Source organism: Ochlerotatus camptorhynchus, unplaced genomic scaffold (genome assembly GCF_037179485.1).
Source record: "Ochlerotatus camptorhynchus isolate MF236.1 unplaced genomic scaffold, CSIRO-AGI_Acam_v1.1 ptg000125l, whole genome shotgun sequence".
NCBI lineage: Eukaryota > Metazoa > Arthropoda > Insecta > Diptera > Culicidae > Ochlerotatus > Ochlerotatus camptorhynchus.
In genome coordinates, this window is record NW_027040615.1 from 1,716,637 (window position 1) to 1,743,802 (window position 27,166).

At 40.5% G+C, this 27,166-nt stretch overlaps 1 protein-coding gene across 1 annotated transcript in view; it reads left to right on the forward strand.

Moving 5' to 3' along the window:
• Positions 1-21,998, forward strand: part of LOC135700042 (uncharacterized) — a 105,792-nt gene extending 83,794 nt beyond the window's left edge. Inside the window, exon 4 of the mRNA XM_065220433.1 lies at positions 21,909-21,998. Coding sequence (XP_065076505.1) covers positions 21,909-21,998 — 90 coding nt within the window. The remainder of the gene's footprint in view (positions 1-21,908) is intronic.
• Positions 21,999-27,166: the final 5,168 nt, after the last annotated feature.

Below are 27,166 nucleotides of genomic sequence, written 5' to 3' on the forward strand. Positions count from 1 at the left end.
TGACAACTGAAGAGTGAAGTCCAAAATCAAAATAGGAGCAACATTCTACACACACACACCTTCAAAATGAGGGGTGTTCAGGTTTTTTAAATGCAAAATTGAAAGAAATACGTCAAGTTGATATTGACCAAATTTTGACCGTATCACCCTTTATGCACGCACGGAACCGGCTACAATACGGGATAATGGAAATTGGTTAATCTCAGATGAAGATACTCTAAAAGTAAGCTCTAAAGTTTAACGTTGAACTAGAGCTAGACCAATATGTTACTTCTGAACATTATTTACCCATATTGAAGTCATACATTGGTCCTGCGGAAGATCTGGAACATCCTTAAAAGTGGTCAATTCATGAATCTCATTCCAAAGCTCTGTGATTATTTTCAATAGATTACTACTGTGTTTCAAAATAATGTGAAACCAGCATTTGGACCTCTCATGGCCACATACCGATACTCCGGAAGATCCGGAACACCGGTAAAAGGAACGACCGTAGATTTGACGCAGGATTACGTGCTCGTTATCAATATTCGGCGACTGTGTTAGGGAAACCACTTTCTCCCATCACGGAAACGCCTCGTTCTCTGATGACAAAATTATGCATTTGCGTGCACAAACGCATGAAATTTTTGGTTTATTCAATAGATAATAAAAAAAAGCGAAAATTTATTGGAGGAATTTCTTGCTAAAACTTTCCAATCGTGAGATATTCGCGATCACTCATATAAATTCGAGATTTTTTTGCTTTTTTCTTGGGATCCTGGAGAAAACCTTACCTTAATTCGAAGTGTTTCTAGTTAATTGACAAGGTCAGGTGGTATTCGGTCATTGCGAGAATTTGTATTGGCCACTTCAATACTGTTACGCATTTAACCACAAATGTTTGGTTGCTGGATACAGTATCAAAGAGTTTTGGGGCGGATGTGGCTGGCAGCAAGGTGAGCGAACGTTCAACACGGATGAGGCTGGTGAGCTGTATGTTGTTTAGAACGGGGGTGGCGCGCTTGGCATAGATGGCCCACAGCGACTCACGAAGAACTACTGAATCCAATCAGTAGCGGTGCGGCTTCTTCCTCCTTCTTCGGGTAATGGATGCTCATGTGGTTTGCAGCTCGCTGCTTACGGGCAGCCTTTCGTTGTGTAATGGAGAACAATGTTCAACGCCACGCGCCGAAAGCACTGCTACCAACAATCAATACGAAACTAACGATTTTAATTTGGCTCACTACTTGACTAGCCTATTGGTCCCAAGCAAACGATTAACGTATCCCATTTTAGTCGAAATTCTAGCACTACGCAATGTTTGTTTTGATTCGCTATGACAGATAAAATGAGGGGTTATTGGTTTTTCCTATGTTTCGAGGGGTGAATCGATTAGCTTGGGACCGAAGAGAGTATCAGAGCTGAGCCAAAAAGTTGAGCACGTTATTTCGGGACCTTCTAGTCTTAGAGTTACCTTTATGCTGCTACTGCTGCTGCTGATGAAGATCGACCGGACACCACCGGCGAGAATTCGATTTTGAAATTTGTGTTGGGGAAAGGGCTTTTTGCAGGCAATCGGTGATAATTTTAGTCATCATAGCTACAGTTGCACATTGGTGCAATTTTCAATAATAACTTTTTAAAGACTTAATTTTAACAGATTTGAAGAAACATATCCTATCGATTGGCGTATTAAGAATTAAAATCCATCATCTCTGGATCACTTTCAGCAACGACTGACTTTGGTTTTTGAAATTTCACCCCCAATGTTAGTTATGGGAACTGACATCCGGCAGATGACCTTGACAAAGGTCCAGAAAATACTCTTTAACATATTTATGGTAGTCTTGAAAAGGAACGTTTTGTCGTGATGGTTGAGTAATGCTGAGCTATTAGGGTGTTCAACACAGATGAGGATGACGCACTTGGCATAGATGGCCCACGAAGAGCTACTGAATCCGATCAGTAGCGGGCGGCTTCTTCCACCTTCTTCTGTGAATTGACGCTCATTCGGCGAGACCGGATGAAATTCTATTTAGAACAGTTGCACATTTGGGTAATTTTCAATAGTGACCTATTGAAAATTGATAAAGTGTTCATTTTAGCAGATCGTAGAAAAATTTCCCATCGATTAGCTTGCTTAGAATTAAAATCCATCCACTATTGACAGAGTTATAAGTGGTCAAAACCTGACCACTTTTCGTAACGTGGTCGATTTTGGTTTATTGTTGCCGAAAGACGTAATCCTATGTCAAAAAAATACCGTAAACAAACGATAGTCTAAATCATTGAACTATTCCAACAATGGTTTGGATGATGCCCGAAACACGTCGTTAAACAAAATACCCATAACATTTTTATTAGGGTCACGAGCCTTTGCCGCAGGAATCCATTAAATATGACGGAGAAAGGTATCGGGAAATGCTAAACTGCAGCTGTTGATGTAGTTTCTGGTTTTTAAGTACTGGAGCTTTATCGAGTTATTTGTACTATTTAGTAAACTTTTCAATCAGCATTCCTGAGGAATTTGTTGTTCATTAACGGAGTAAACAGAACGAAAATGTATAAAGTCTTCGGCAAAACACGCTAAGTAAAATTTCTGTGGAATTACTCAAAAGTGAGTAGGCATTAATTTAACATAATCAGAGTAGAAGCTACTCAGCTTGGTAAATCAATGCTACTCAGTTTTTGACATTTTGCATTGAAATACGAAACTGAGTAAAAGTTACTCACTTTTGAGTGAAAAGTCACGAGAATGCAAGCTCATTTCACATTACACTGAATAAAATGCCATCAGAAAATCGATTAGAATTGTGTTGCAAAATACGGGGTGTATTCTCATATCCAAAGAAAGTAAGATGCATAACTTCACGGTATGTTGACAGTTGCCGTCTATAAAATCCCGCCGAGAGGAGAACGAGAAACGCTGCCGGAGAGTCATAAAATAAAATAAACAAATGAATATAAATTCTTCTGTTATTACTTTCGTCAGCTGCCGCGATCCAGATTAATGGCACTTCATTCAGTCAATTCCGAGAAATTTGCTACCCTCCCCGATGAACCCGACTGAAAGGTAAACAAACTTTTCCATTTTTCTCACTTTCATCTCTGAAATTACATCATCGGTGACAGCGAAAAAAAAAAGTTACCTCTAAGTGAATTGCTTTAAAATCGTTGCACTCCGAGCAAACTTAAGATCATTCGTGCTGCATACAAACGAGATTATCAAAGTGAGTGTGTTTGCATGGGAGATTCCTCTGTTTTTCCTTTCACTATGGCAGCACCGAAGACGGCGGCAGCCGGCCATCCCGACGCCGCTTGAATCGTTGATGAGTCCCGGAATGTTTCGCCGCACCAGTTGAGCATCTCCCGACAACCGCACTAAAATAAAATGTCCCATTTCGGTTTCATGCCGCCCGGACGACTGTACTCAGAAGAGGACTGCAGCATTCGGCTTGACTCACTTGAAAGCAAGTGCCGGAAAAGTGGTTTTTCCCTTGAACATTTGCGACGGATCGGCGTTGAGTGAGTTGGTGGTCGGGAAAATTGCAGCGGTTTTATTTTTAAACATATCAAACGAAACCACCGACCTCGTTCCTGGTTGCTGCGCGGGAGCGGGCTGTTGTTTAAAACTTTCAAATGGAAAATGATTTAAGGGATTTAAGAAAACTTTAAATTGCATTTTTTCAGTGTATGTCGGTAAAGAAGAAACGATGAAAGCGAAACCTACATTTTCGAAACGATGAAATTGGAGACCTCGCTTCGATCAATCTCAATGCACGCTGAATTAATTTTCCTTATACGACTAAGCGCCACCTCCAAGCGCCTAATTTCTCATGGCACGATTAATCTAGTAACATAAAACGAATTAAAAAAATATGAACAGTAGGATGCCGAAGACCGTAGAAGTAGACAGACGAAACCTTGAAACCGAAACCGCTGCGGTTTCACTGGAGGCGTGCGTCGTCGCGACTGATGAAGATCTATAATTTCTATGAACAATGTTCAACCATCTCTGGCCGGGCCGTCTGGTATGGTAAAAATTGAAACCACGGCAGTGTTGAGTGGAGGATGATTGCTGGGTGTGAAGATCGGAGAAGCAGCAGCTAATTAACAACTTGCCTCTAATACTATGTGCCCACAAAGTTGTTTCTGTTCGCGAGTTTGAGTATCCAATTAGGGAAGATTTTTTTTCTATTTGTTGCGAATTGAAATCGCAGCGCCACCGCGCACCGATGATCAATTCAGATTGCTGTCACGTAGAGTGCATAAATTGAGCCCGGAGCACCGGCGAATCATTGCGATGGGAATCATGCAGAAGTAACGATGGATGTGACATTCATGCCGAATCGCAGTGCGAACTGAATTGGAAAGGAAACCGGGCGGGAGACTGCAGTCCGGCGACGACGACGACGACGACCTTTTCTCCCTTTTTACTTGCGGTTAAAAGTTATCAGTTTAACGGCTCATTAGGCAGCCAGCTTGGTGGAACATGACGTGTTCTGCTTGGGTTTGTTGGGTCCATCTTTCGTTCCGCAGGAATAAGCAGATTCAATGTCATTTCAGAGCGTTCCTTAACGGTACACGCTATTTCAAAACTACCAAAATTTGAGTCAAATCCACCAAGATCGGTTAAAACTGAACTAAGTTCGGATTCAAGTCGATGTTGTCCATTTGTCAACTTGTTACTCCCACTTAGTTTACTGATTTTTTAGTAGGTTCAGACTGTATTCCATTTGGTGAATTTTCACTTAAATTTGACACTTCGAAAATAAATTAAGATGTTCGAAAATCCCTCTGCTGTTGATCTTCCTATTTCCGAGAAGGTGTTTATCAAAATTGATTCCTGGTCCGCCAGAAATAAGTCTGGTACAATAGCAGGTTTATTTGAAAATTTTCCATCTGTCAAATTTATGTGAAAATTCACCAAATGGAACACAGCCTCAGTTGCGACCGATCTCGGCTGTCATTCTGTCCGAACCGAGCAGTGCTGGTATGGTAAATGTAAAGCTGAGTCCGCCCACCTCAAATCCATGCGCCCTCTTTCAAGAGCTCCCACAATAATTGTGATACCATTACCATTTAGTTCCCTAAATGGTAATGGGGACTGGGAAGGGCTTGTCTTCAATTAGCTCACAATAAATCTTAGAATTGTCATCAGTTGGATGTGTTAGCAATCGATATCTAAGATTTAAAATAATTTCGCCTATTATAATTGACCCAGACCCTCGTCTAGACAGGCCAAATTCCTAATCACTAATCTACTCCACCTTGTTTGTTTCACTGTCTTCGTTCGCAAAAAAGAATTGGGAAGCGACAATTGGGCCTGAGATAGCCTAGTGAGTTAAGGCACAGTATAGTTGCGCTTCGGTTTTCACACTGCACATATCGCTCACGAAAAACGTTTCGCAAAGATCACGTTTTGCAGAATTGAATAATTAATTTGAAAACACCTATTAATCATTGGTGGAAAATCAGCAACAGAGGAATACGAACCGAGACCAACGGCAACGACCCCAGCGACGAAATAGGACTTGCGATTGGAAACTCGGCACGTGGAACTGTCGATCTCTCAATTTCATCGGGAGCACCCGAATACTCGCCAATCTACTGAAGCACCGCGGATTCGGCATCGTAGCGCTGCAGGAGGTGTTGGACAGAATCCATGGTGCGAACGTTCAGAGGTAATCATACCATCTACCAGAGTTGCGGCAACACACGCGAGCTGGGCACAGCTTTCATCGTGATGGGCGAAATGCAGAAGCGCGTGATCGGTTGGTGGCCGATCGACGAAAGAATGTGCAGGTTGAGGATCAAGGGCCGATTCTTCAACTTTAGCATAATCAACGTGCACAGCCCTCACTCCGGAAGCACTGATGATGACAAGGGCGCATTTTACGCGCAGCCCAAGCCACGACGTCAAGATCATCATAGGAGACCTAAACGCTCAGGTACGCCAGGAGGAGGAATTCAGACCGACGATTGGAAAGTTCAGCGCCCACCAGCTGACGGACGGGAACGGCCTACGACTCACCGATTTCGCCGCCTCGAAGAACATGGCCATACGTAGCACCTGCTTCCAACACCACCTCCCCTATCGTTACACCTGGAGATCACCACAGCAGACGGAATCGCAAATCGACCACGTTCTGATTGATGGACACTTCTCCGACATAATCGACGTCAGGACCTATCGTGGCGCTAACATCGACTCTGACCACTGACACCTGGTGATGGTCAAACTGCGCCCAAAACCTTCCGTCATCAACAATGTACGGTACCGACGCCCGCCACGGTACAACCTAGAGCGACTGAAGCAACCGGATGTCGCCTTAGCATACGCGCAAAATCTCGAGGCAGCGTGGCCAGAGGAGGGCGAGCACGATGTGCCCCCTCTAGAGGACTGCTGGAGTACAGTAAAAGCAGTCATCACCGACGCAGCCGAGAGCACCATCGGGTACGTGGAAAGAAGTCGACGGAATGAATGGTTCGACGAGGAGTGCAGAGCGATTTTGGAGGATAAGAACGCAGTGCGGGCGGTAATGCTGCAGCATGGAACCCGACAGAACGTGGAACGGTATAAACAGAAGCGGAAACAGCAGACCCGCATCTTTCGGGAGAAAAACCGCCGCCTGGAAGAAGCGGAGTGCGAGGAAATGGAACTGCTGTGCCGTTCCCAAGAAACACGGAAGTTCTACCAGAAGCTCAACGCATCCCGCAACGGCTTCGTGCCGCGCGCCGAAATGTGCAAGGATAAGGATGGGAGCCTCTTGACGAACGGACGTGAGGTGATTGAAAGGTGGAAGCAGCACTTCGATGCGCACCTGAATGGCGAGGAGAATGTAGGAACGGGAGACCAGCGCAATGGAGGAAACGACTACGTCAGTGCAGCAGAGGACAGAACTGACCCAACTCCCACGCTGAGGGAAGTTAAGGACTCCATACAGCAGCTCAAAAACAACAAAGCAGCTGGTAAGGATGGTATCGCAGCCGCACTCATCAAGATGGGCCCAGAAAAGTTGGCCACCTGCCTGCACCGGATGATAGTCAGGATCTAGGAAACAGAACAGCTACCGGAGGAGTGGAAGGAGGGGGTAATCTGCCTCATTCACAAGAAAGGCGACCATTTGGAATGTGAGAACTTCAGAGCGATCACCATTTTGAATGCCGCCTACAAAGTGCTATCCAGATCATCTTCCGTTGTCTATCACCTAAAATGACCGAGTTCGTGGGAAGTTATCAAGCCGGCTTCATTGACGGCCGATCGACAACGGACCAGATCTTCACCGTACGGCAAATCCTCCAGAAATGCCGTGAATACCAGGTCCCAACGCATCATTTGTTCATCGACTTTAAGGCGGCATACGACAGTATCGACCGCACAGAGCTATGGAAAATCATGGACGAGAACGGCTTTCCTGGGAAGCTGATCAGACTGATCAAAGCAACGATGGACGGTGTGCAAAACTGCGTAAGGGTTTCGGGTGAACTATCCAGTTCATTCGAATCTCGCCGGGGACTGCGACAAGGTGACGGACTCTCGTGTCTACTCTTCAACATTGCTCTAGAAGGTGTAATGCGACGAGCCGGGCTCAACAGCCGGGCTACGATTTTCACGAAATCCGGTCAATTTGTGTGCTTTGCGGACGACATGGACGTTATCGCCAGAACATTCGGAACGGTGGCAGAACTATACACCCACCTGAAACACGAAGCAGCAAAGGTCGGACTGGTGGTGAGTGCGTCAAAAACAAAGTACATGCTAGTAGGCGGAACCGAACATGACAGGATTCGTCTAGGAAGTAATGTCACGATAGACGGGGATACTTTCGAGCTAGTGGAGGAATTCGTTTCCCTTGGATCCTTAATGACGGCTGACAACAATGTGAGTCGTGAAATACGAAGGCGCATCATCAGTGGAAGTCGTGCCTACTACGGGCTCCAGAAGAAACTACGGTCAAAAAAGATTCACCCCCGCACCAAATGTACCATGTATAGAACGCTAATAAGACCGGTGGTCCTCTATGGACACGAGACATGGACGATGCTCGAGGAGGACCTGCAAGCACTCGGAGTTTTCGAGCGACGTGTGCTAAGGACGATCTTCGGCGGTGTGCAGGAGAACGGTGAGTGGCGGCGAAGAATGAACCACGAGCTCGCTGCACTCTACGGCGAACCCAGCATCCAGAAGGTGGCCAAAGCAGGAAGGATGCGGTGGGCAGGGCATGTTGCAAGAATGCCAGACAACAACGCTGCAAAGTTGGTGTTCGCTACTGATCCGGTTGGCACAAGAAGGCGTGGAGCGCAGAGAGCACGATGGGCGGACCAGGTAGAGCGTGAGCAAACCGAGTATTGTGGCGTACTATTGTTGATTATGTCTTATCTTAAATGTGATGTTGTACAAATAAATGTATGTATGTATGTATAGAACTGGTTGGAGAGCGTGGGAAGTGTATTAGCGCTTCTTTCATTCATTATGTATATCAGCGATATGGAGCACATTTAACGCATTTTGCGATATCATCACGACTGTCCTGGTTTCGAGAAGCGAGCCTATTCACGGCATCGACACCCATTTGGCAGGTTTGATATTATGATTGTTAAATGTCCTTATACTGGAGGCTGTAATAAGGATTATGATTGGATTTTCTGGATCTCTGGGAATGCTGACGAATATTTGTGACAGACTCAAATGTCCTTTTCACAAGTATGTCTCTGTTGAAGCAATTGAAACCATTTGATGGAACTATCTGTAGATGAAATCAGTTCGTCTTTTTGCAAAACTAGTTTAAATATACACAGCAAAAATTTAATTTTGATATCACATCAAAGTGCATGCACTTCAATCGTGTCGAAAATATGGTGTAATATTACTTGCCAAAAAGGACAAAATTATCATTAATATAATGCATGAACTGACACTACGCTGCTTTGACTGCATTTGTTTATTTTTGTGGCTATAAAAATTCCATGAGATTTTCGACACGATTGAAGGGCATTCTCTTAGATGTAATATTAAAATTTATTTTTGCTGTGTATTTATTAAACTAGTAGTTTAGTTATTAGTGCAACATGTAGCAAAATGAAGATTTTTTTTTCAGCACGAGTCATACATTTATCTAACGAGGCTTGTCAACTTGGATAGTTACGACGAGCTTCGAAAAAAAAAAAATCGAATTTTGCAGCGAGCTGCATTCAAAAATATTTGCACGGTAAGTTCACGCATAAAGCCCTGAAGCTCTCGGAGCCCCTCCTAAGCTCAACGGAACGCCCCGAAGACATTGCAACTTTCCTGAAGTGAACGGAACCTACCTGAAGATATACAAACCCTCATGATCTTCTTTGGACTTCTCTCGTGAACCTGTCTGGACCTTTCTGAAACACTCAGAGATAAGTCCACGGAACTTTTTAGAAAAGTTCACGGTACTTCTGAGAGATGAAGATGAACTAACCCATGGCTAAAAAGCTTCTAAATAATGTTAAAAAAACGTAGAGAAATTCACGGTACTTCAGAGAGAAGTTCTCGGATTTTTAGATAAAATTTTATTTAACTTCAGATAAAAGTTCACGGAACTTCAGAAATAAATTCACGCAACTTCAGAGCGAACTGCACGGAAATTTGGAGAAAAGTTCACGAAATTTCGAAGAGAAGTTTGCGGAACTTAGGAGAGAAGTTTCCGGAGCTTCAGAGAGAAGTTCCTGGAACTTCAGAGAGAAGTTTCCGGAACTTCATAAATAAGTTCACGGAACTTCAGAGAGAAGTTCACAGAACTTCAAAGAGAAATTTTCGGAACTTCAAAGAGAAGTTTGCGGAACCGCAGAGAGAAGTTCACAGATCTTCAAAGAGAAATTCATGGAACTTCGGAAAGAAGTTCATGGAACTTCAGAGAGAAGTTCACAGTACTTCAAAGAGAAGTTCGCGGAACTGTAGAGAGAAGTTCACAGATCTTCAAAAAGAAATTCATGGAACTTCGGAAAGAAGTTCATGGAACTTCAGAGAGAAGTTCACAGAAAGAAGTTTACAAAATTTCGAAGCGAAGTTCATGGAATTTCAGAGAGAAGTTCACGGAACTTCGGAGAGAAGTTTTCGGAACTTCAGAAAGAAGTTCCCGGAGCTTCAGAGAGAAGTTCACGGTACTTCAGAGAGAAGTTCGCGGATCTTAAGGGGGTAGTACACTTCGAAAGTCCAAAAAGTAAGGCATTTTCGTTAATTTTTTTAAGCAATAAAACACTCAGGGAGCGCAAATATGTTATAACCCATTTATTAGTCATCCTTCGAACTACAATTTGTATTTTTTTGAACTCGATTGGCGTCTCCCCGTGGCCGGTGCACCAGGTCGCGCGGAAGTCGGAAAACGGCGTGGGAAAATACTCCTTTCCATGTGATCCTGGAACATAAATCGAACAAAAATCCTGATTAGTACTGAAATTTGGGTTAGAAATACGTATTCCGATTTTTTTTTTTTAAATTAATTTTTTCACAAGTTGTGGCCTCAGGATAAAAAGTCCATTTTTTCACGCTAAAAATGCTTACAAAATCGTGGATTAAAAATCCATTTTTGACAAAATCGAAAATGTGGATACGTACGCAGAATTTAATTCTGAACAAGAAAACCTAGGCGATATCCAAATTTGATGATAACTGATTAGAGTTATTTCCCACGCCAGTTTGAAAAACCCCGTTTCGAGGTAAACGCGTTTAAAGATGAAATTGCTCTCTCAGCGCGCCGGTACATGTTTTAGGAAATCGCTTCGTAAAGCGATAAGGAATATTCTGGTGGACTTGAAGTCTTTTCTAAATTAAAGTATACATGCCAAGGAACATTTTAAGCCTTAAAAAAAAGCATTTTTTTTGAAAAATCAAAGTGTACTCCCCCCTTAAGAAAGAAGTTCACGGAACTGCAAAGAGAACTTCACGGAACTTCAGAGAGAAGTTCACGTAACTGCAGAGAGAAGTTCTCGGATTTACAGAGAGAAATTCCCAGAACTTCATCGAGAAGTTCATGGAACTTCAGAGAGAAGTTCACAGAACTTCAAAGAGAAGTTTACGGTACTTCAGAGAGAAGTTCACAGAACTTCAAAGAGAAGTTCACGGAATTTTGGAGAGAAGTTCACATAGTATCAGATAAAAGTTTACGGAACTTCAAAAAGAAGTTCAAGCAGTTCACGGAATTTCGGAGAGTAGTTTACGACACTTAAGTTAGAAGTTCCAGGAACTTCAGAGAAAATTTGACGGATCTTAAGAAAGAAATTCAAGGCGCTTAAGAGAGAACTTCACGTAGCTTCAGAGAGAAGTTCACGGAACTTCAGAGAAAAGTTTATGAAACTTCAGATAAAAGTTCACGGAACTTCAGAAATAAGTTCACGGAACTGCAGAACTAACTGTACGGAACTTCGGAGAAAAGTTTACGAAACTTCGAAGAGAAGTCACGGAACTTCGGAGAGAAGTCCACGGAATTTCCGAGAGATGTTTACGGAATTTCGGAGAGAAGTTCACGTAATTTCCGAGAGAGGTTCACGGAACTGCAAAGAGAAGTTCACGGAACTGCAGAGAGAAGTTCACGGATCTTCAGTTCAGGGTACTTCAGAACGAACTTCGGAGAGAAGTTCACGAAAATTCGGATAGAAGTTCAAGGAACTTCGGAGAGAAGTTCATGTAACTTCTGAAAAAGGTTCAAGGAACTTCTGAGAAAAGTTCACGAAACTTTGGAGAGAAGTTCATGGAAATTCAGAGAGAAGCTTACAGTACTTCAGAGAAAAGTTCCCCGAACTTCAAAGAAAAGTTCAAGGAACTGCAGAGAGAAGTTCTCGGAGTTTCAGAGAGAAATTCACAGAACTTCAGAGAGAAGTTCACGGAACTTCAGAGAGAAGTTCACCAAACTTCGAAGAGAAGTGTACGGAACATCTGAGAGGTTCACGGAACTTCCGAGAAAAGTTTACAAAACTTCGGAGAGAAGTTCATGGAATTTCAGAGATAAGTTCACGGAACTTTGGAGAGAAGTTCTCGGAACTTCAGAGAGAAGTTCCCAGAAAGAAGTTCACGAAGCTTTGGAGAGAAGTTCACGTAAATTCAGAGAGAAGTTCACGGAACTTCAAAGAGAAGTTACTGTGGATTACTAAGAAACTGACGTGGCACAAACCTGCTTTCAACAATGCTTTCAAGAACTGGCTGTGTTGGTGTTAGATTAGATTATATTATATTAGAAACTGATGTGGCACAAACCATTTGAAGTTTATATATAAATTACTATGGGAAAACCAAACTTTTTGTTCATTGTCTTCTAACCTATTTCCATATTGAACTGTTAACAAGTACTATCGCTTTTCTTATGGGAAATTTGCTAGGCTACAACTTTGCAAAAGATTGTTTTTCAGCCAAACGTCAAATAAAATAGTTATTAATTGATAACCTTATGGCATGATCAAGCAGCCGTAATGTGGGCAACACTGTATTCTGCAGTGTGACATAGTAGCCTTAATTTTTGTCCTGTATCCTACGCCCAGAAACACCAATGTTGCCTGTTGATTAAGCATCATCATACGGTATCAGTGACTTGAATCATTCGTAACTTTTGTTCCTTACATTTGTTCGAAATGTGGTCTTCAACGAAGTTGTAGCTGAGTGCAGCTATCAGTTTCAAACCGGAGTGATCTGGGGAATTTTGCGATAGATATTAACACAAGTTTTAGTTTTCCCATATTAATTTCCATATAAACTTCAAACGGTTTGTGCCAAGTCAGCCTTTTACTAAATGAGTTCAAATTTTGAGTGGCTAATCAGGACCCAATTTGGAACCGTTTGAGCACTGCGGAGTGAAAATTTTAAATTTTGCGTCAGTCTAATGAACCATGTTTGTGCTGGAATTTTGTGATTTAGACTCACGCCTAATATTTAAAAGTGGCGTAATCGATATTTTTCAATAAATCTCAGCACGAAAACTACTCATCTAATCGAAATGACGTCTGATACAAAGTTGTAGGCAACTTGATTGCCTTTTCAGAAAAAAAATAAACACCAACAAAAAAAAATCAAAAATGTTTGGCCAAAAAAAAAAACAAATACATATTAAGATTTTCAAATATATGTTTATTTTTGAGATGTTAACTTTTCTGAAATGGACGCAATGGATACCTCAAAATTAACCAACAATTAAGTAAAAAAAATTGAACTTATTTTCGCGGAATATTTATGTGATTTGCGCATTGGAAACGATTTCCTGGACTAAAAAATATGTTTTATGCATGAAAAACAATAAAAGTTATTTATGAAAAAAAAAAGTTTAATATTGGCACCTAAAATTGATGTCTTACGATGTTGGCCAATCTTTAAGCGACTATTTAAAAGATAGCATTTTTAATATGTTTTCAACAATCACAAGTTTTGATTTTTTTTTTTTGTTATTTGAGGTTATACCAGATTTTTTAGTTTTTAATGAGAATATGATTTTTATTTAGTGTGTATTTTTTAACTTTGTCCCAGACGTCATTTCGATTAGATGAGCAGTTTTGGTGCCATATCGATAACGCTATTTTCAAAAATTAGGCGCAAATCAAAATGGCCGCATTCGAGCACAAACTAACTAGCATCCTAAGAGGAAAAGGAGACAACTGGCTTCTTCCTCTTTTATCTCTATCTCTAGCTTACGCACTTTAAATCGGCCAATCACGAGCTGACAGAAAAGTGGTTCGTGTTCGCCCCCGTATTGTCTCCTCCTCCTCTTAAATGGCATCTAGCGAAGTTTCATGGAATTCACAGAGATAAAATCTAAAATTTATTTATTTTTCGCTATTTGGCCTGGAGCTGGTCAACTATTGTTCTCCTACCGTTATGGGGACTGACGTTTTTTTTCGCAATCCGGAAATCACAGTTTCCTCGCCGACAGAACATTCCGAGTGAACGTGGAAGAACATTTATCGAGTGAAATGCCATTGAAAAACGTAGTTCCCCAAGGGTCAGTGCTGTCGGTGACGTTGTTCCTCGTCGCGATTCAGCCAATCTTCAGAGCGGTGCCACACAGAGCTTAAAATTATTGACTGCCTAGGCTGAGCTATTCAATACATTGCTCTGTGCAGACCGTTTGTAGCAAACGGCAAAGGACGAGGCAATGAAAGAGCCAACAAAAACATTCAGTCACTCACGAGTAGGCGACGAACACCGCTTGCCTTCGCTCACACAGCATGTAAATGAGTCATTTTTCCATAGAAAATGTACGCTCAGTCATTCAAAACAAATATTGGGTACTATCACGGCAAAATAAACGTGTTGACTGAGCTACTGACTGAGTGCTCGGCTGTCAGTGACTCGTTTACCTCTGAATCATTCAGACTCTCACGAGGCAGTGAATGATGAGGCAGATGGCAGTTCATATTCATATCAAAATGACTCAATGAACCTGACTGTTTTGCGCACTGGTGCCACATACTGTCACCGTGCTCTTATATGCAGACGATATTTTGCTGGTGGAACGGAGAAATAAGGAGCGACCACTCTATCGCGATCTACAACGCGAGTCTCTTCTGTGCATAGGATCGGCAATCGTTACGTCACGCATTCTTTACCGCATCGGACTTGTCAGCAGAGCGAAGGATAAGGTAGTGCAAACTCTCGCGCCCATCTACAACCGGATGGTCCGGTTCGTCTCAGGACCGTACGTCACCAGCCCGATTCCAGCGATCATGGCTGAAGCGGGCACATTACCGTTCGATCTCCTGATTATTCAAGCTACAGCTCGAGTTGCCATTCGCTTGCTGGAAAAGGATCGTCTGGCGGCGGTTGATATAAATTTTACGACCATCGCTGTACGGACACGTTTCACCAATCGAATGTGGCATACTCCCAAGCCACGCATTGTTTGGGACGTGAAACGACAGGTGAAAGCGGGAGATCCCCCAGATACAGTGCGTCCCATCATTCAGGAGTTGCTGGCAAACCGGTTTCACCGTGCTACGGCTATCTATACCGACGGTTCTAGGTGTGAAGACAGAGTAGGAGCAGGGGTATTCAATAGGCCTTCCGTCACAATGTAGCGTTTTTTTTTCGGTGGAGGCCTATGCGATCAAATCAGGTGTCAACGGGGCGAGTACAATAAATGACCTGATCATTCTATCCGATTCGGCTAGCTGTCTTTCGGCAATAGAGAGTGTCTAATCGCAGCATCCCTGGATCGAAGAAATTGAATATCTGCTTCCAAACCGTCCGATTCACTTGTGTTGGGTTCCCGGCCACGCCGGCATCCGTGGCAACGAAGATGCGGATCGACTCGCCGGACAAGCACGAAATAAGCCGCCACTCAATATCGGTATTCCAGGAAAAGATGCCATTGAGGCAATGAATTGCCCCGTAACGTAGGTAGATCACCTTTTCGTGGTACGTTACGGGATGTGAGATCTACCACCGATTCCTAGTCCTGACTACTTCAAACTAGGGGAACAGGATTTTTCAGTATTCAAGGAACACATATTAGTCCTTGTTACTTTGTATGCCTTGTTGATAGTGACAAGACTCGGCTTTGTCCACCGACGATGATCTTGAAACAAGGAAAAAATGAGTTAGTTAGTCTTCATCTATGTGATTCCTAATCTTCTATTCGTTGTTCCCTAGTTTAAAGTGATTAAGACTAGGGTTCTGATGCATGGTCACTATCGGTGTCATTCCTTAATTTTGTTGCTAAGGAATCCAATTTTGACTGACAAAGGGGCGCGCCTTTGGAGGGTGTTTCAACACTCCGAAGGGTATTAATAGCGGGACCTTTCAATTAGAGTCGGATCCTTGCGTTAAATTCAAGAATGACAACTGTAAAAAAATCGAATACTTCATCATTTCTCAATAGTGATGGAGTAATCCGCCATGCACTAAACTAAGGACACGGGATATACTACAATAGATCAAATTACTGGTCGCAGTGGTGTTAGGTCCTGAACCAAGCCGACCGTCAACAGTGGAAGGTACGATGGGTGCAACTTTCAGATGTCAAGCTGAAGGAGATAAAAGGTGACACAAAAAGTGGATCGATCGTTTGCGCATCAGCCATACCAGGCTGACACACGAATTTCTATTAAACGGAACGGTTATGGATGTCCGGAACGTAATTCTACACTGCAGAAAATTTAAAAGTAATCAGGACGAAACATGAGATCGATCCAACTAGTCTTCACCCGGCACTATGCAACGATGATGAAAGTTGAAAAGCGGTTACTGAAGTTCCTCCATGAAGCTAATATCTATCAAACAGAAAAGAGAGAAGCGGATTCAGAGGAGAAAACAGAGGATGATGGAGAAGAAACATACAAACTGGGAGCAGAAGAAGACATGAATGTAGAACAAGATGAAGAAAGCCGGCCAGAAGATCAAGCGAAGAACGATGGAAAATCAAGAAGACGAAGGAGAAGAGTTGCCGCTGATTAAGGGCAAAAATGGAAGCTGATGAAGATAATAGAAGATGATGCGAAGAAAGCAGAAGAAGATGGTTATGCAGAGGAAGAAGTATAGCGCGAAGCAAAATAACACGGAATGGTGAATACAGGCGCAAACACGGATGAAGAAGATGGCGCTAAAGAAGGTGAAACCGGGTATCAAAGGAAGATTGAAGCGTAAGGAAATCTAAGAAGCAGGAAATGAAAAGATGATGGTGGAGAAGCAGAAGCTGTCGGAGAGGGAAAAAATATGAAAACGGATGGGAATACAAGAAGCAGAAAATATGAGATGACGAAGGGAATTAGCAGCAGGCGAAGAGGAAGAAAATTGAAGATAAGATGCAGAAGCGATGAAAACTGAACCGGAGCAGTAAAGAAGCTAAGTGTGAGCTTAACAATTAACACTAACACCACATCATAAAACACACTGTACACTAACATTTTTTTAAATACACGAATGCATCAGCAGATGTAATATGTGGTAATAAAAAATAACAACAACAACAACAACAACAACCATCCTGGATTGTAAACTGGCATCAGACATCAATTTGCGACCTCTAAACATCGTCCTCATTTCAGAAGTACTTCCATTTTACAGTATCTGACACTTTTTTAGTTAACCTGAAGTCACTTAGTGCTTCAATGTCAATAGCGCTGTACATGCATTCATTAGGCTTAAGTACGTTAGAGTCATGAAGAAACATTCCAAACATTGGTTGGGAGAAAAATTTCAACATTCTGGGATTTTCAAAAGCTGCTTTGAACTTGATTTCCTCAATTTCCATAATTTCAAGACTAAGTAAAATATTCAAACTTTTGGAACTGATCTTGTGATAAAAAATATACTTTGGCTTGCGGCTTAGGACTTGGAAAAAATTAAAAGATATCGGAACATATCCATATTTTCTGCACAGATGATGGTCGACCCTATTCGAAATGCAAGAAGGATATGGTTGTCGCACGCTGAGTACATAGAAAGGATATTGAGGAGCAGGCATGGAAAATCATTTACACTGAAGTTTTTTTTTACACGGTTTTTTTTTTACACGGTTTTTTTTTTACACTGTTTTTTTTTTACACGGTTTTTTTTACGACGATTTTCGAAATAACGCGGTTTTTTTACAAGGTTTTTTGAAATAACGCGGTTTGTTTTTTACACGGTTTTTTTAAATAACGCGGTTAAAGAGCCAAAACATTCTAAGTGTTTTCTGAGGACTGGACTTAGCCAAAAAACAAACTTGGAAGTGTACTTCGAAAGGATTCACCGGACAACATGGGTACATACATATTTTCGGAACGGGAACGACGTTTAGAGGCCGGAAATCGATGATTCATGCCATTTTGGAATTCAAGATGGCGGCTTCCGGTTTTGTGAAAAACTCAAATAGCCAACAATATGGATATTTTTGGAACCGAGACGACATGCAGAGGCCGGAAATCGATGATTCACGCCATTTTGGAATCCAAGATGGCGGCTTCCGGTTTTGTGAAAACTGTCAAATAGCCAACAATATGGATATTTTTGGAACCGAGGCGACATACAAAGGCCGGAAATCGATTATTCATGCCATTTTGGAATCCAAGATGGCGGTTTCCGGTTTTGTGAAAAACTGTCAAATAGCACTAGTTTACAGCATTTTTGATCTCGGTAAGGTGATGATCATTTCCAATGCAAAATTCTACGCTGAATTCAATGCCGTGGTCAGAAAAAATTAAAGTAGAGCCATTTTTGAGATATACAAAAATTTTGATTTTTTGAATTTTGGACAAAAGTACGATTACTAAAATGTCAATATCATTGGAACTAGTGCACCAATTTAAAATCTTTTTTTTATGAAAATGAAGCTTAATAAATTTGCTATCGTTCACTTAAATATTATGTCTTAATTAAAAATTTTATTTTGAAGTCATTTAAAAATTTACAGCATTTTTTTTTTTATTTTTCCTGCGAATTTTCCATAAAAATCTTGTTTTAATCAACATTTTTAATGGGATAAAAAGATTCAAAAAATCATTCCATAATTTATTCTTAAAGTCCATTCAAAACCGGAGAAAATGAGCATTTAATGGATGAAATCGGTTGGAAATTGTAGAAGTTATGAGCATTTTTGTAAAACACTTAAAAATGTTGCTGAAATACAACAGCTTTAGAGTTCCTTTTCTAGGTGTCGTTGTAAGCATCGAAATCGCATGTAAAGTTTTCATGGGAGATTCTTTTCTCTACATATCAATTTGATTAAGGCATATCAGGATTTAAAACCGAGTTGATACAAAAGAAATTTATTTAGGTTTTATTAAAAATGATTGAGAATCGAATGACTTTGTCTTCGATGTTTTGAACTTGTTTCTCGAATCAGAAACCAACAATAGTCACCCATCATTGCTTCATCCCAAAACCCTTTGTAGAATAATATTTGTCAAATTTCTTGTGACGATTCCTGTGACAAGAAATGTTGACCTCCTTGCTCAGCATGTTGTGTTCTTTCAAGCGTGATGCCAGCAATTCGGATTTCTCCTTCGATAAGTCGAGATCTCGCACCAAATCATTAAATTCGGATTGTGTAAACAGTTTTGGGTTTCTTTCCAATTCCACCTCGAAATCTTCCTCGCATTCCTCCTCACTTTTTGTAACGGTCGATTCAACAGAGGGCGCTCGTTTCCGCTTTGGATAAACAGGATACGGGACCGAACTTGAATGTGGAACAGGTTTTGTCATAGAAGCCACTTGTGGATACTCAACTGTTTTGTGACGTCCTTGTTGCTTAACTTTTGTCAAGCAGAAATAACAATCCGTTGCATGACAAAACGGTCGACGCCATATGGTGGGCATGTCAAAGGACAAATAGCGACTGACAGATAACAAATAAGTGAGTTAGTAAGTAAGACATTAACACTTATCAAAAATAGATGAAGTAAGATAATGTCGATCAGGAAAGAACAAAGCACTACCATGCTGTACATAAATTGTTTATATGAAAGTTATTCAAAAAATCGATTTACCTTGCGCCTGACATCCACCTAGCCAAGCACGTTTTGCACGAACTACATAATACTTTTGGAATCCACGGTTCGTCGAAGTCTCCAGGATCAATTTTAAAATAAAGCCTGTATGCAGTTTGCAACGAAGCAGTGAAATTGACCGATTTTGTAAATATATAGTTGCCACACGCGTAACAAAACATTTGAGGATCATTTTTACACTTGAATTCACGTTTTGTCGTATACATCGTTAAGCAATGTTAAAGAAAGAAAGCTGTCAAATTGAGTTGGTTGCGTTAGGTTCTCACCGAGCGGTCTCACAAACACTAGCGTAAATTATATTGTTGAAAATATCCCATTTAATTTTGCGGGATGGCTGGTAGTGTTAGTGAAATACACCGTATGCGTACACGTCCGCAGAAAGGCTTACTGGAAGTGGTGCATGAACCTAGGAGCGGGACAACGGCCAATCTTGGAACATTCAATTTCCATGATCTTACAAAAAATTTCATAACTTCGACAATTTCCAACCGATTTCATCCATTAAAGGCTCATTTTCTCCAGTTTTTAATGGACTTTAAGAATAAATTATGGAATGATTTTTTGAATCTGTTTATCCCATTAAAAATGTTGAATAAAACAAGATTTTTATGAAAATTCGCAGGAAAAATAAAAAAAATGCTGTAAATTTTTAAATGACTTCAAAATTAAATTTGTAATTAAGACATAATATTCAAGTGAACGACAGCAAATTTATTTAGCTTCACTTTAATAAAAAAAGATTTAAAATTGGTGCACTAGTTCCAACGATATTGACATTTTAGTAATCGTACTTTTGTCCAAAATTCAAAAAATCAAAATTTTTGTATATCTCAAAAATGGCTCTACTTTAATTTTTTCTGACCACGGCATTGAATTCAGCGTAGGATTTTGCATTAGAAACGTTGGTCAACCACTAAAGTTCACACTTTTTATGTTGTTTTGTAAACTAGTGTAGCCAACGATATGGATATTTTCGGAACGGGAACGACGTGTAGAGGCCAGAAATCGAAGATTCACGCAATTTTGGAATCCAAGATGGTGGCTTCCGGTTTGTGAAATTTTTGCAAGGTAGGGCATTACGCGAAATGGGATATTCTGCCAAATAATATTCCGCTTGATGAAATAGGTTACCTTGGCGCCTTGATTATGTTGAGCCGACTCTTTCGATTAGTAATGGATGAAATGGTTTTGCAGAACATACATGTATACCACATTTTTTTTGACCATGTCAAACAGTGGAATTTAAATTGAAGTTTAATTTAAAGGGTCTACTTCAGTACATACCGCGCACTGGTATTGGCAGTGTCCATGATGTCTTATTGTCTAAACATCGATTTCAGTGACAAGGATTCTTCGTTCGCTGTGTTTCATGACTTTGACTATTCGGTCAGCGACAACTTCAACCCCAGTTCCTGTTATGTTAAGTACTATCCACACACTTAGTTTTTTCTACCGAGCTCGGCTGAGCAAATCTCGGCAGGCCATTACCACTTGTACCTGTATAACCTCTAGTGCTACATGCATTCCACAACCAAGTCACTGGTATCACATGTTGTTCAACATTGAATTTATGAAGCTCTTGTAAATGTAAGAAGAATAATTACAGATTATCGAAAAAAAATCATTAAAATTTGTTGCATAACATTTTTTGAAACATTCACAAACCGGAAGCCACCATTTTGGATTCCAAAATTGCGTGAATCATCGATTTCCGGCCTCTACACGTCTAGATTATACCATGCAAGAATGGAAATGGCTGAATTCCAACACAAACCTGGTTTATTGCCTCTACCGAACAATTACAATTGATGGAGTTAGAAGAAAAAGGGGTGTAAGTGACTTTGATCGATTCTCTTCATCTCTTTCGTTAATAATTCAGCTGCAAACACATTCCTTGATGCGTGTGCCATTCTGGATGCTAGATTAGAAGCTTCTTTATCAAACTATGTGGCAGAAATAGCGCGAAATCTGTTTATAAAGCTGCTATCAAAAGAGAAAGTCGATGAAGAGAATCGATCAAAGTCACTTACACCCTTTCCTTCTGACCCCTCAGCTTAATGTAATTCTGAGAGGTAAAATCTGAAAATCGTTTAATTTTTCGCTATTTTGGCGGAATTTTGAGGATCACCATAATCAGCAAGTTTATGTGTACCGTAATGTACACTAATTCCAGAGCAAACTTCCATTACAAAGCAATTAGTTTTTAAATTCAAAAGTATGTTTGCCCTCGTCGTTTCGCTTTCTCATTATTAACCACCCTTACCGCTGTTGCAAATGGACAGACATCACAAACCGATCGTTTTAAAACTGGATGTTGAGAACAATTTTGTCGAAGAGGAGTCTGAATGCTTTGATTTTCATCGCTTTGACTTCACTGTGTTGAATGGGAAAATTCAGCAAGTTGACTGGGAACAATTATTAAGAACAGATTCAGTGGACGAAGCAGCTGTTCGTTTTTACGGTGAGCTTTTTGGAATCATCCGAACTAGTGTACCGATGAGAAAACGCAGACGGAAACTTCACAAAAACCAGCCATGGTGGAACGCGGACCTTCGGCACCTTCGGAATCGTCTTCGTAAATCTAGGAAACGATACTTTAAACGCAGAAGTGAGTCACGAAAAACTGAAATGCGTGATACAGAGGCTCAATACAACTCTTTAAACGCAAGATGTTTTCGCGACTACATTCATCGCATCGAGGACAACGTGAAAGCGGACCCGAAATCATTCTGGAATTACGTTAACGACCGAAAATCGACGAAAGGGATTCCTCAGAACATGCGCTACCAAGGAATGACTACCACTACGCAGCAGGAATCAGCGAATATGTTCTCGTCTTACTTTCAAAGTGTGTCAAGTAATAACTCACCACCTTTGTCTGTAACGTACCTGGACAGTATTCCGCAGTATGATGTAAACGTGCCACGGATGAATTTTTCACCAAACGATGTACTGCTCAAGTTGCAATCAATCGACGGTTCAAAAGGCGCTGGGCCTGACCAATTGCCTCCATTTGTCGTTAAACATTGTGCGAATTCTCTAGCGTTACCTGCAAGCATTTTGTTCAACCGTTCACTTAACGAGAAGTGCTTTCCTACGATTTGGAAATCTGCTTCAATCACACCAATTCATAAATCTGGTTCGCTCAACGATGTAGAGAATTATCGTGGGATCTCCATTCTCAGCTGTCTGCCGAAGATCTTCGAGAGCTTGGTGCATGATGTGCTGTACCAGTCTACCAAATGTATAATCTCTACTGAACAACACGGTTTCATGAAAAAGCGCTCGACCACAACGAACCTGCTAAGCTATGTATCGACTCTTGTGAATAGGATGGAAAAACGACAGCAAGTCGACGCTGTATACGTGGACTTTGCCAAAGCTTTTGATAAGGTGCCACACATCCTTGCAGTTGAAAAGTTCAAAAGGATAGGACTTCCTGAGTGGCTGACACAATGGATTCTGTCTTATCTCACAGGGCGCAGTTCTTCGGTGAAAGTCGGTGAGTCCTACTCTGTTCCATTCCAGGTTCATTCCGGAGTGCCTCAAGGCAGTATCTTGGGACCTTTGCTGTTTGTTTTGTTCATTAACGACCTCTGCATGAAGATAAAATCTCCAAAATCCTTGTATGCTGACGACCTCAAGTTTTACCGAGTAATCACGTCGCTGGTAGACTGCTGTGCGCTTCAAACGGATATCGACGGACTTCTGGAATGGTGCAGTTTGAATGGAATGGAAGCCAATATCAAGAAATGTTGCGTGATTACATTCAGCCGTTCACGTACACCGATTGCTTTCGAGTACAGAATGGAAACTTGTTGCTTGAAACGTACGAGCACCGTTAAGGATTTGGGGATTCTCGTTGACAGCAAACTAAGGTTTGTCGAACACATCGCTTCAGTAACAGCCAAAGCGTATTCTCTGCTGGGATTTTTGAAGCGTAATACGAAATTCTTTGAAGATGTGTACAGTCTAAAGACGCTGTATTGCTCACTTGTACGCAGTGTTTTAGAATATGGGGTGCAAGTCTGGGCCCCGTACCATGCAGTTCACATCAATCGGATTGAACGAATTCAAAAGAACTTTGTTCGATATGCTCTTCGAGGCCTTCACTGGAGAGATAGAACGAACCTGCCATCATATGAAAGCCGTTGCATGTTGATTGATCTACCAACACTATCAAGCAGACGAGTATTCCTTCAACGCATGCTCATCTTTGATGTCCTGACAGACCATATCGACTGTGCAGACATACTTGAGAAACTCCGCTTTAACACACCGTTTCGGGTGACGCGGCAACCGGAGTTCTTCCGCCGATCGAATCACCGTACTGACTATGGAATGAACAACCCTCTGGATGTCTGCTGTAATCGTTTCAACGAGGTTTCCAATATGTTTGATTTTGGTATGACTAAAACTGTGTTTAAGCTTAGAATTAGTAGATAAGTTATTTTTGTCTGTACGATGTTTTTATATATCGAAGATTAAATACATAAATAAATACATAAATAAATAAATAAAGTGAATAAATCGAACTGTTTGTTGCTAAGATGATTTCGGTGGTCCTAAAATGATGAATGGGCTGCACATAAGGAGACGTGATTGATAATTCTCCCGAATATCCTGGTAAAAAGACTTTGACTTAAGTAACCTTAGGAGGCCATCAAACGACGTATAATAACTTTTGACTCGAAAACCAGTACTTTTAGCATGAAAGCTAGTGATCTGCTTTGTATGATTAAAACCCTGCTTAATATGACTCGAAAACCAGTACTTTTTAGCATGAAAGCTAGTGATCTGCTTTGTATGATTAAAACCCTGCTTAATATGTTAAACATTGCTATCACTACGAATTGAAATTAGGATGCACCACGGTATGCACATTTGCGCCACGTAAATATGGAATTCATACACATATGCAGCAATTCCATAGAAAAAAGTTAGAGTGGGTCTCAGAATTTCATGAAAATTGGTATAGTTCTTCCTTATCAAAAAATATTAGACTCGTATTTTTTTATTGCGCGATTAGGCCATTTCCGTGTTAGGGTGGTCCAAAAAATCATTTTTTTTCAAAAATGTCTTTTTTCAAAAATTTATAACTTCTGAACCTCTTGACCGATTGACCCTTCAAATGAAAGATGTTTTAATGTAGTTTTAAGAAAAATTATGAAACACTCAGAGATATTTGATTTTGTAGGAAAAAAATATGTTACAAATGCTTTTTCTTGATTTTCACTGCGAGGGTCTTCAACAACTTCGTATTGAGTAACTTACAAGCTGGGTGCAACATTCAGTTCAGCCTGGAGGCTGTCCATAAACCACGTAGACCAATTTTTAAACATTGCAGATCCTACCTCCCCCCTCGTATACTTTACTAAAATTTTAAAATATTTTTACCGAGCGTATACTGTGGCTGGACTCCCCTCCCCCATTGAAGTCTTCGTGGCCTTAAAACAGGCCCCAGTTTGACATTATTAATTTTGGTATCAAAATTCTGGGAGAAGTACTTAAATGCTACAAATAATGACGAGGTCAAAGAAAAATAAGTAAAACATGAAGCATTTATTTTCTTTAATTACAATTTCACACATTTTTCTTCCGTTGAAAATGAATACCGTTTGACAATAATATACTTTTCGTTTTGAGGCTTAAAACTATGGAATGACTGTGTCCCCGAAATTTGGTTCACATGTATATAACGGTTTTTCAATTTTCTTTCCATTTTATTGTAATCGGATTCCGAAAAAAACTGATAGTGTATTTTTGAATCTGGCTTAGAAATAGCCCATGAGTAAAGTTCTTGGGCCGTTGTTATATGGTGGCCTTGCAAACTCGCTTTTGCAGCGTTTCGTTTTAATACTCCTCCCAAAGCATCACAAGGGCCCTTTCCATGACAAGTTGCGAAAAAATTCCACTCGGCAGCAATGCCAAAATCTTTTTGCATGTTGCACAAATTAAAAGCGGTCATCTTATTTTTATATTGGCTTCCTGATCCATCTGAGAAAAAATAAATCTGTTGTAAGCTTGGCAATTTACATTTTATGAACGCTAGACAATGCGTAAGAAATAAACGAACTGCGACATGATTATGTTTAGTGAAATCAGCAATTGCAATAAAACTAGTAAATTTCAAATCGTTAGATTCTTCGTCTTTAAAATAAATAGCACAAGGGTGAATAGTACATTGGGCGTTCGCCCAATGAAAGCCTTAAACTGCATCCTGCACAACGAAAGAATAATTCTCCGAAAAATCACAGATTATGATGCATTCTGTAGCTTTCAAATTGCTTTTGACGTGTTTCATGTAATTTGCCTGTTGCTCAGCTATAAAGTTATGCGGCAATAAATTGAATAATTTTTCTAAAAAAGTATCAATAAATTCCTGTGTGTCCATTTCAACTAAGTCCATAATGCATCTCTCTACTTGACGCCATTGTTTGAATTGTATTGATTCAACATGTCCGTTGCTAAGAATAGTCATTAGTTCTGTGGCCAAAATTTGCGTTCCTGAAAAATTTTTGCAACACTGCAGCCAGCATTGTTCACTTGGATTTTGACAAATTATTTTTAATGAAAATGATAGGAATCAAAACCATCTGGGAGTGATTGTCTGCTTTGTAGTGTTTTAAAAATAAGTGTAACGTTCTGATGATATATACAAACGCATACGGTATGCGTGCCACTTGTCCCTGCCAAAATGCAGTGTTTCGGACGGTTACTGGCGAACATGGAAAATCCTATTTTAATATCAGGATATGTATTTTTAAAGATGGAGTACGCCTCCTGCAAGTTACACAAAACTAATCTTCTTTGTACGTAGATTTCGCCTTCATCATTTTTAGATATTAAATAATCTCTTTTCCCCGGACAAACACGACTTATATCGTCACTATTGTAAAAAATCACGAACAAGCATTATCGTTGGTTCTCCTAATGAAGCTCTGCTTAACCTCTTTACAGGCACCGACATTATTCCTTTCTCTTGCTGCAGTGCTTTTGCTTGGTTGGCCATATGTTGGGAAACATTGAACTCCTTCATAATTCTATATGTAGACCAACTTTTGGGAAGTGTGGTTAAAATCCTGTATCGCTCATTGCTGTCTCTTGTTTCTTTATATTTATCCTTAAGTTGTATAAGGAATTCATTTTCGTCCGACAAAGGTGCGTTGTAGGTGGTAACGATCGATTCAGAACTGGTTGTTTCCACTGATTCTGAAAATAAATATAAAAAATGATTGATTATTAGAAAAAAAAAACATACAAATGATTTATTTTTTATTATTTACCTTGGCAGGGAAAAGGAACCATTCTGGACGGTCCCGCAACGGAAATTGATTCAATGCTGGTTGCTTCGATGGACTCTGAAAAATGATTGCAAAAAAGAAGAGTTTAAGTTAGTAGTTAGAAGAAAAGAATTGAAATTTAAAGAAGAATCACATGAATTTTCAAATAACGTACCTGCAGCAGCGATTCTGGATGGTCCTGCAACGGCTTCTTCGGTCACGGCATCATTGGGTTCATATAGTTTGTGGTAGCATCGTTGACAAATGAAGGAGCTACTCTCATCTATTTTAATCTTTTTTTCCACTGCATAATCGTACAATTTATTGGTGATTTCTCTGGCACATGAACTCAACATCCAAACATCACACATTGAACACTTACGTTTCATTTTTAGATATTCTTCAATTCAACTGTTCTAGTAGGAAACTTTGATTTCTAACTGATCATTTCTTTCATAACATTC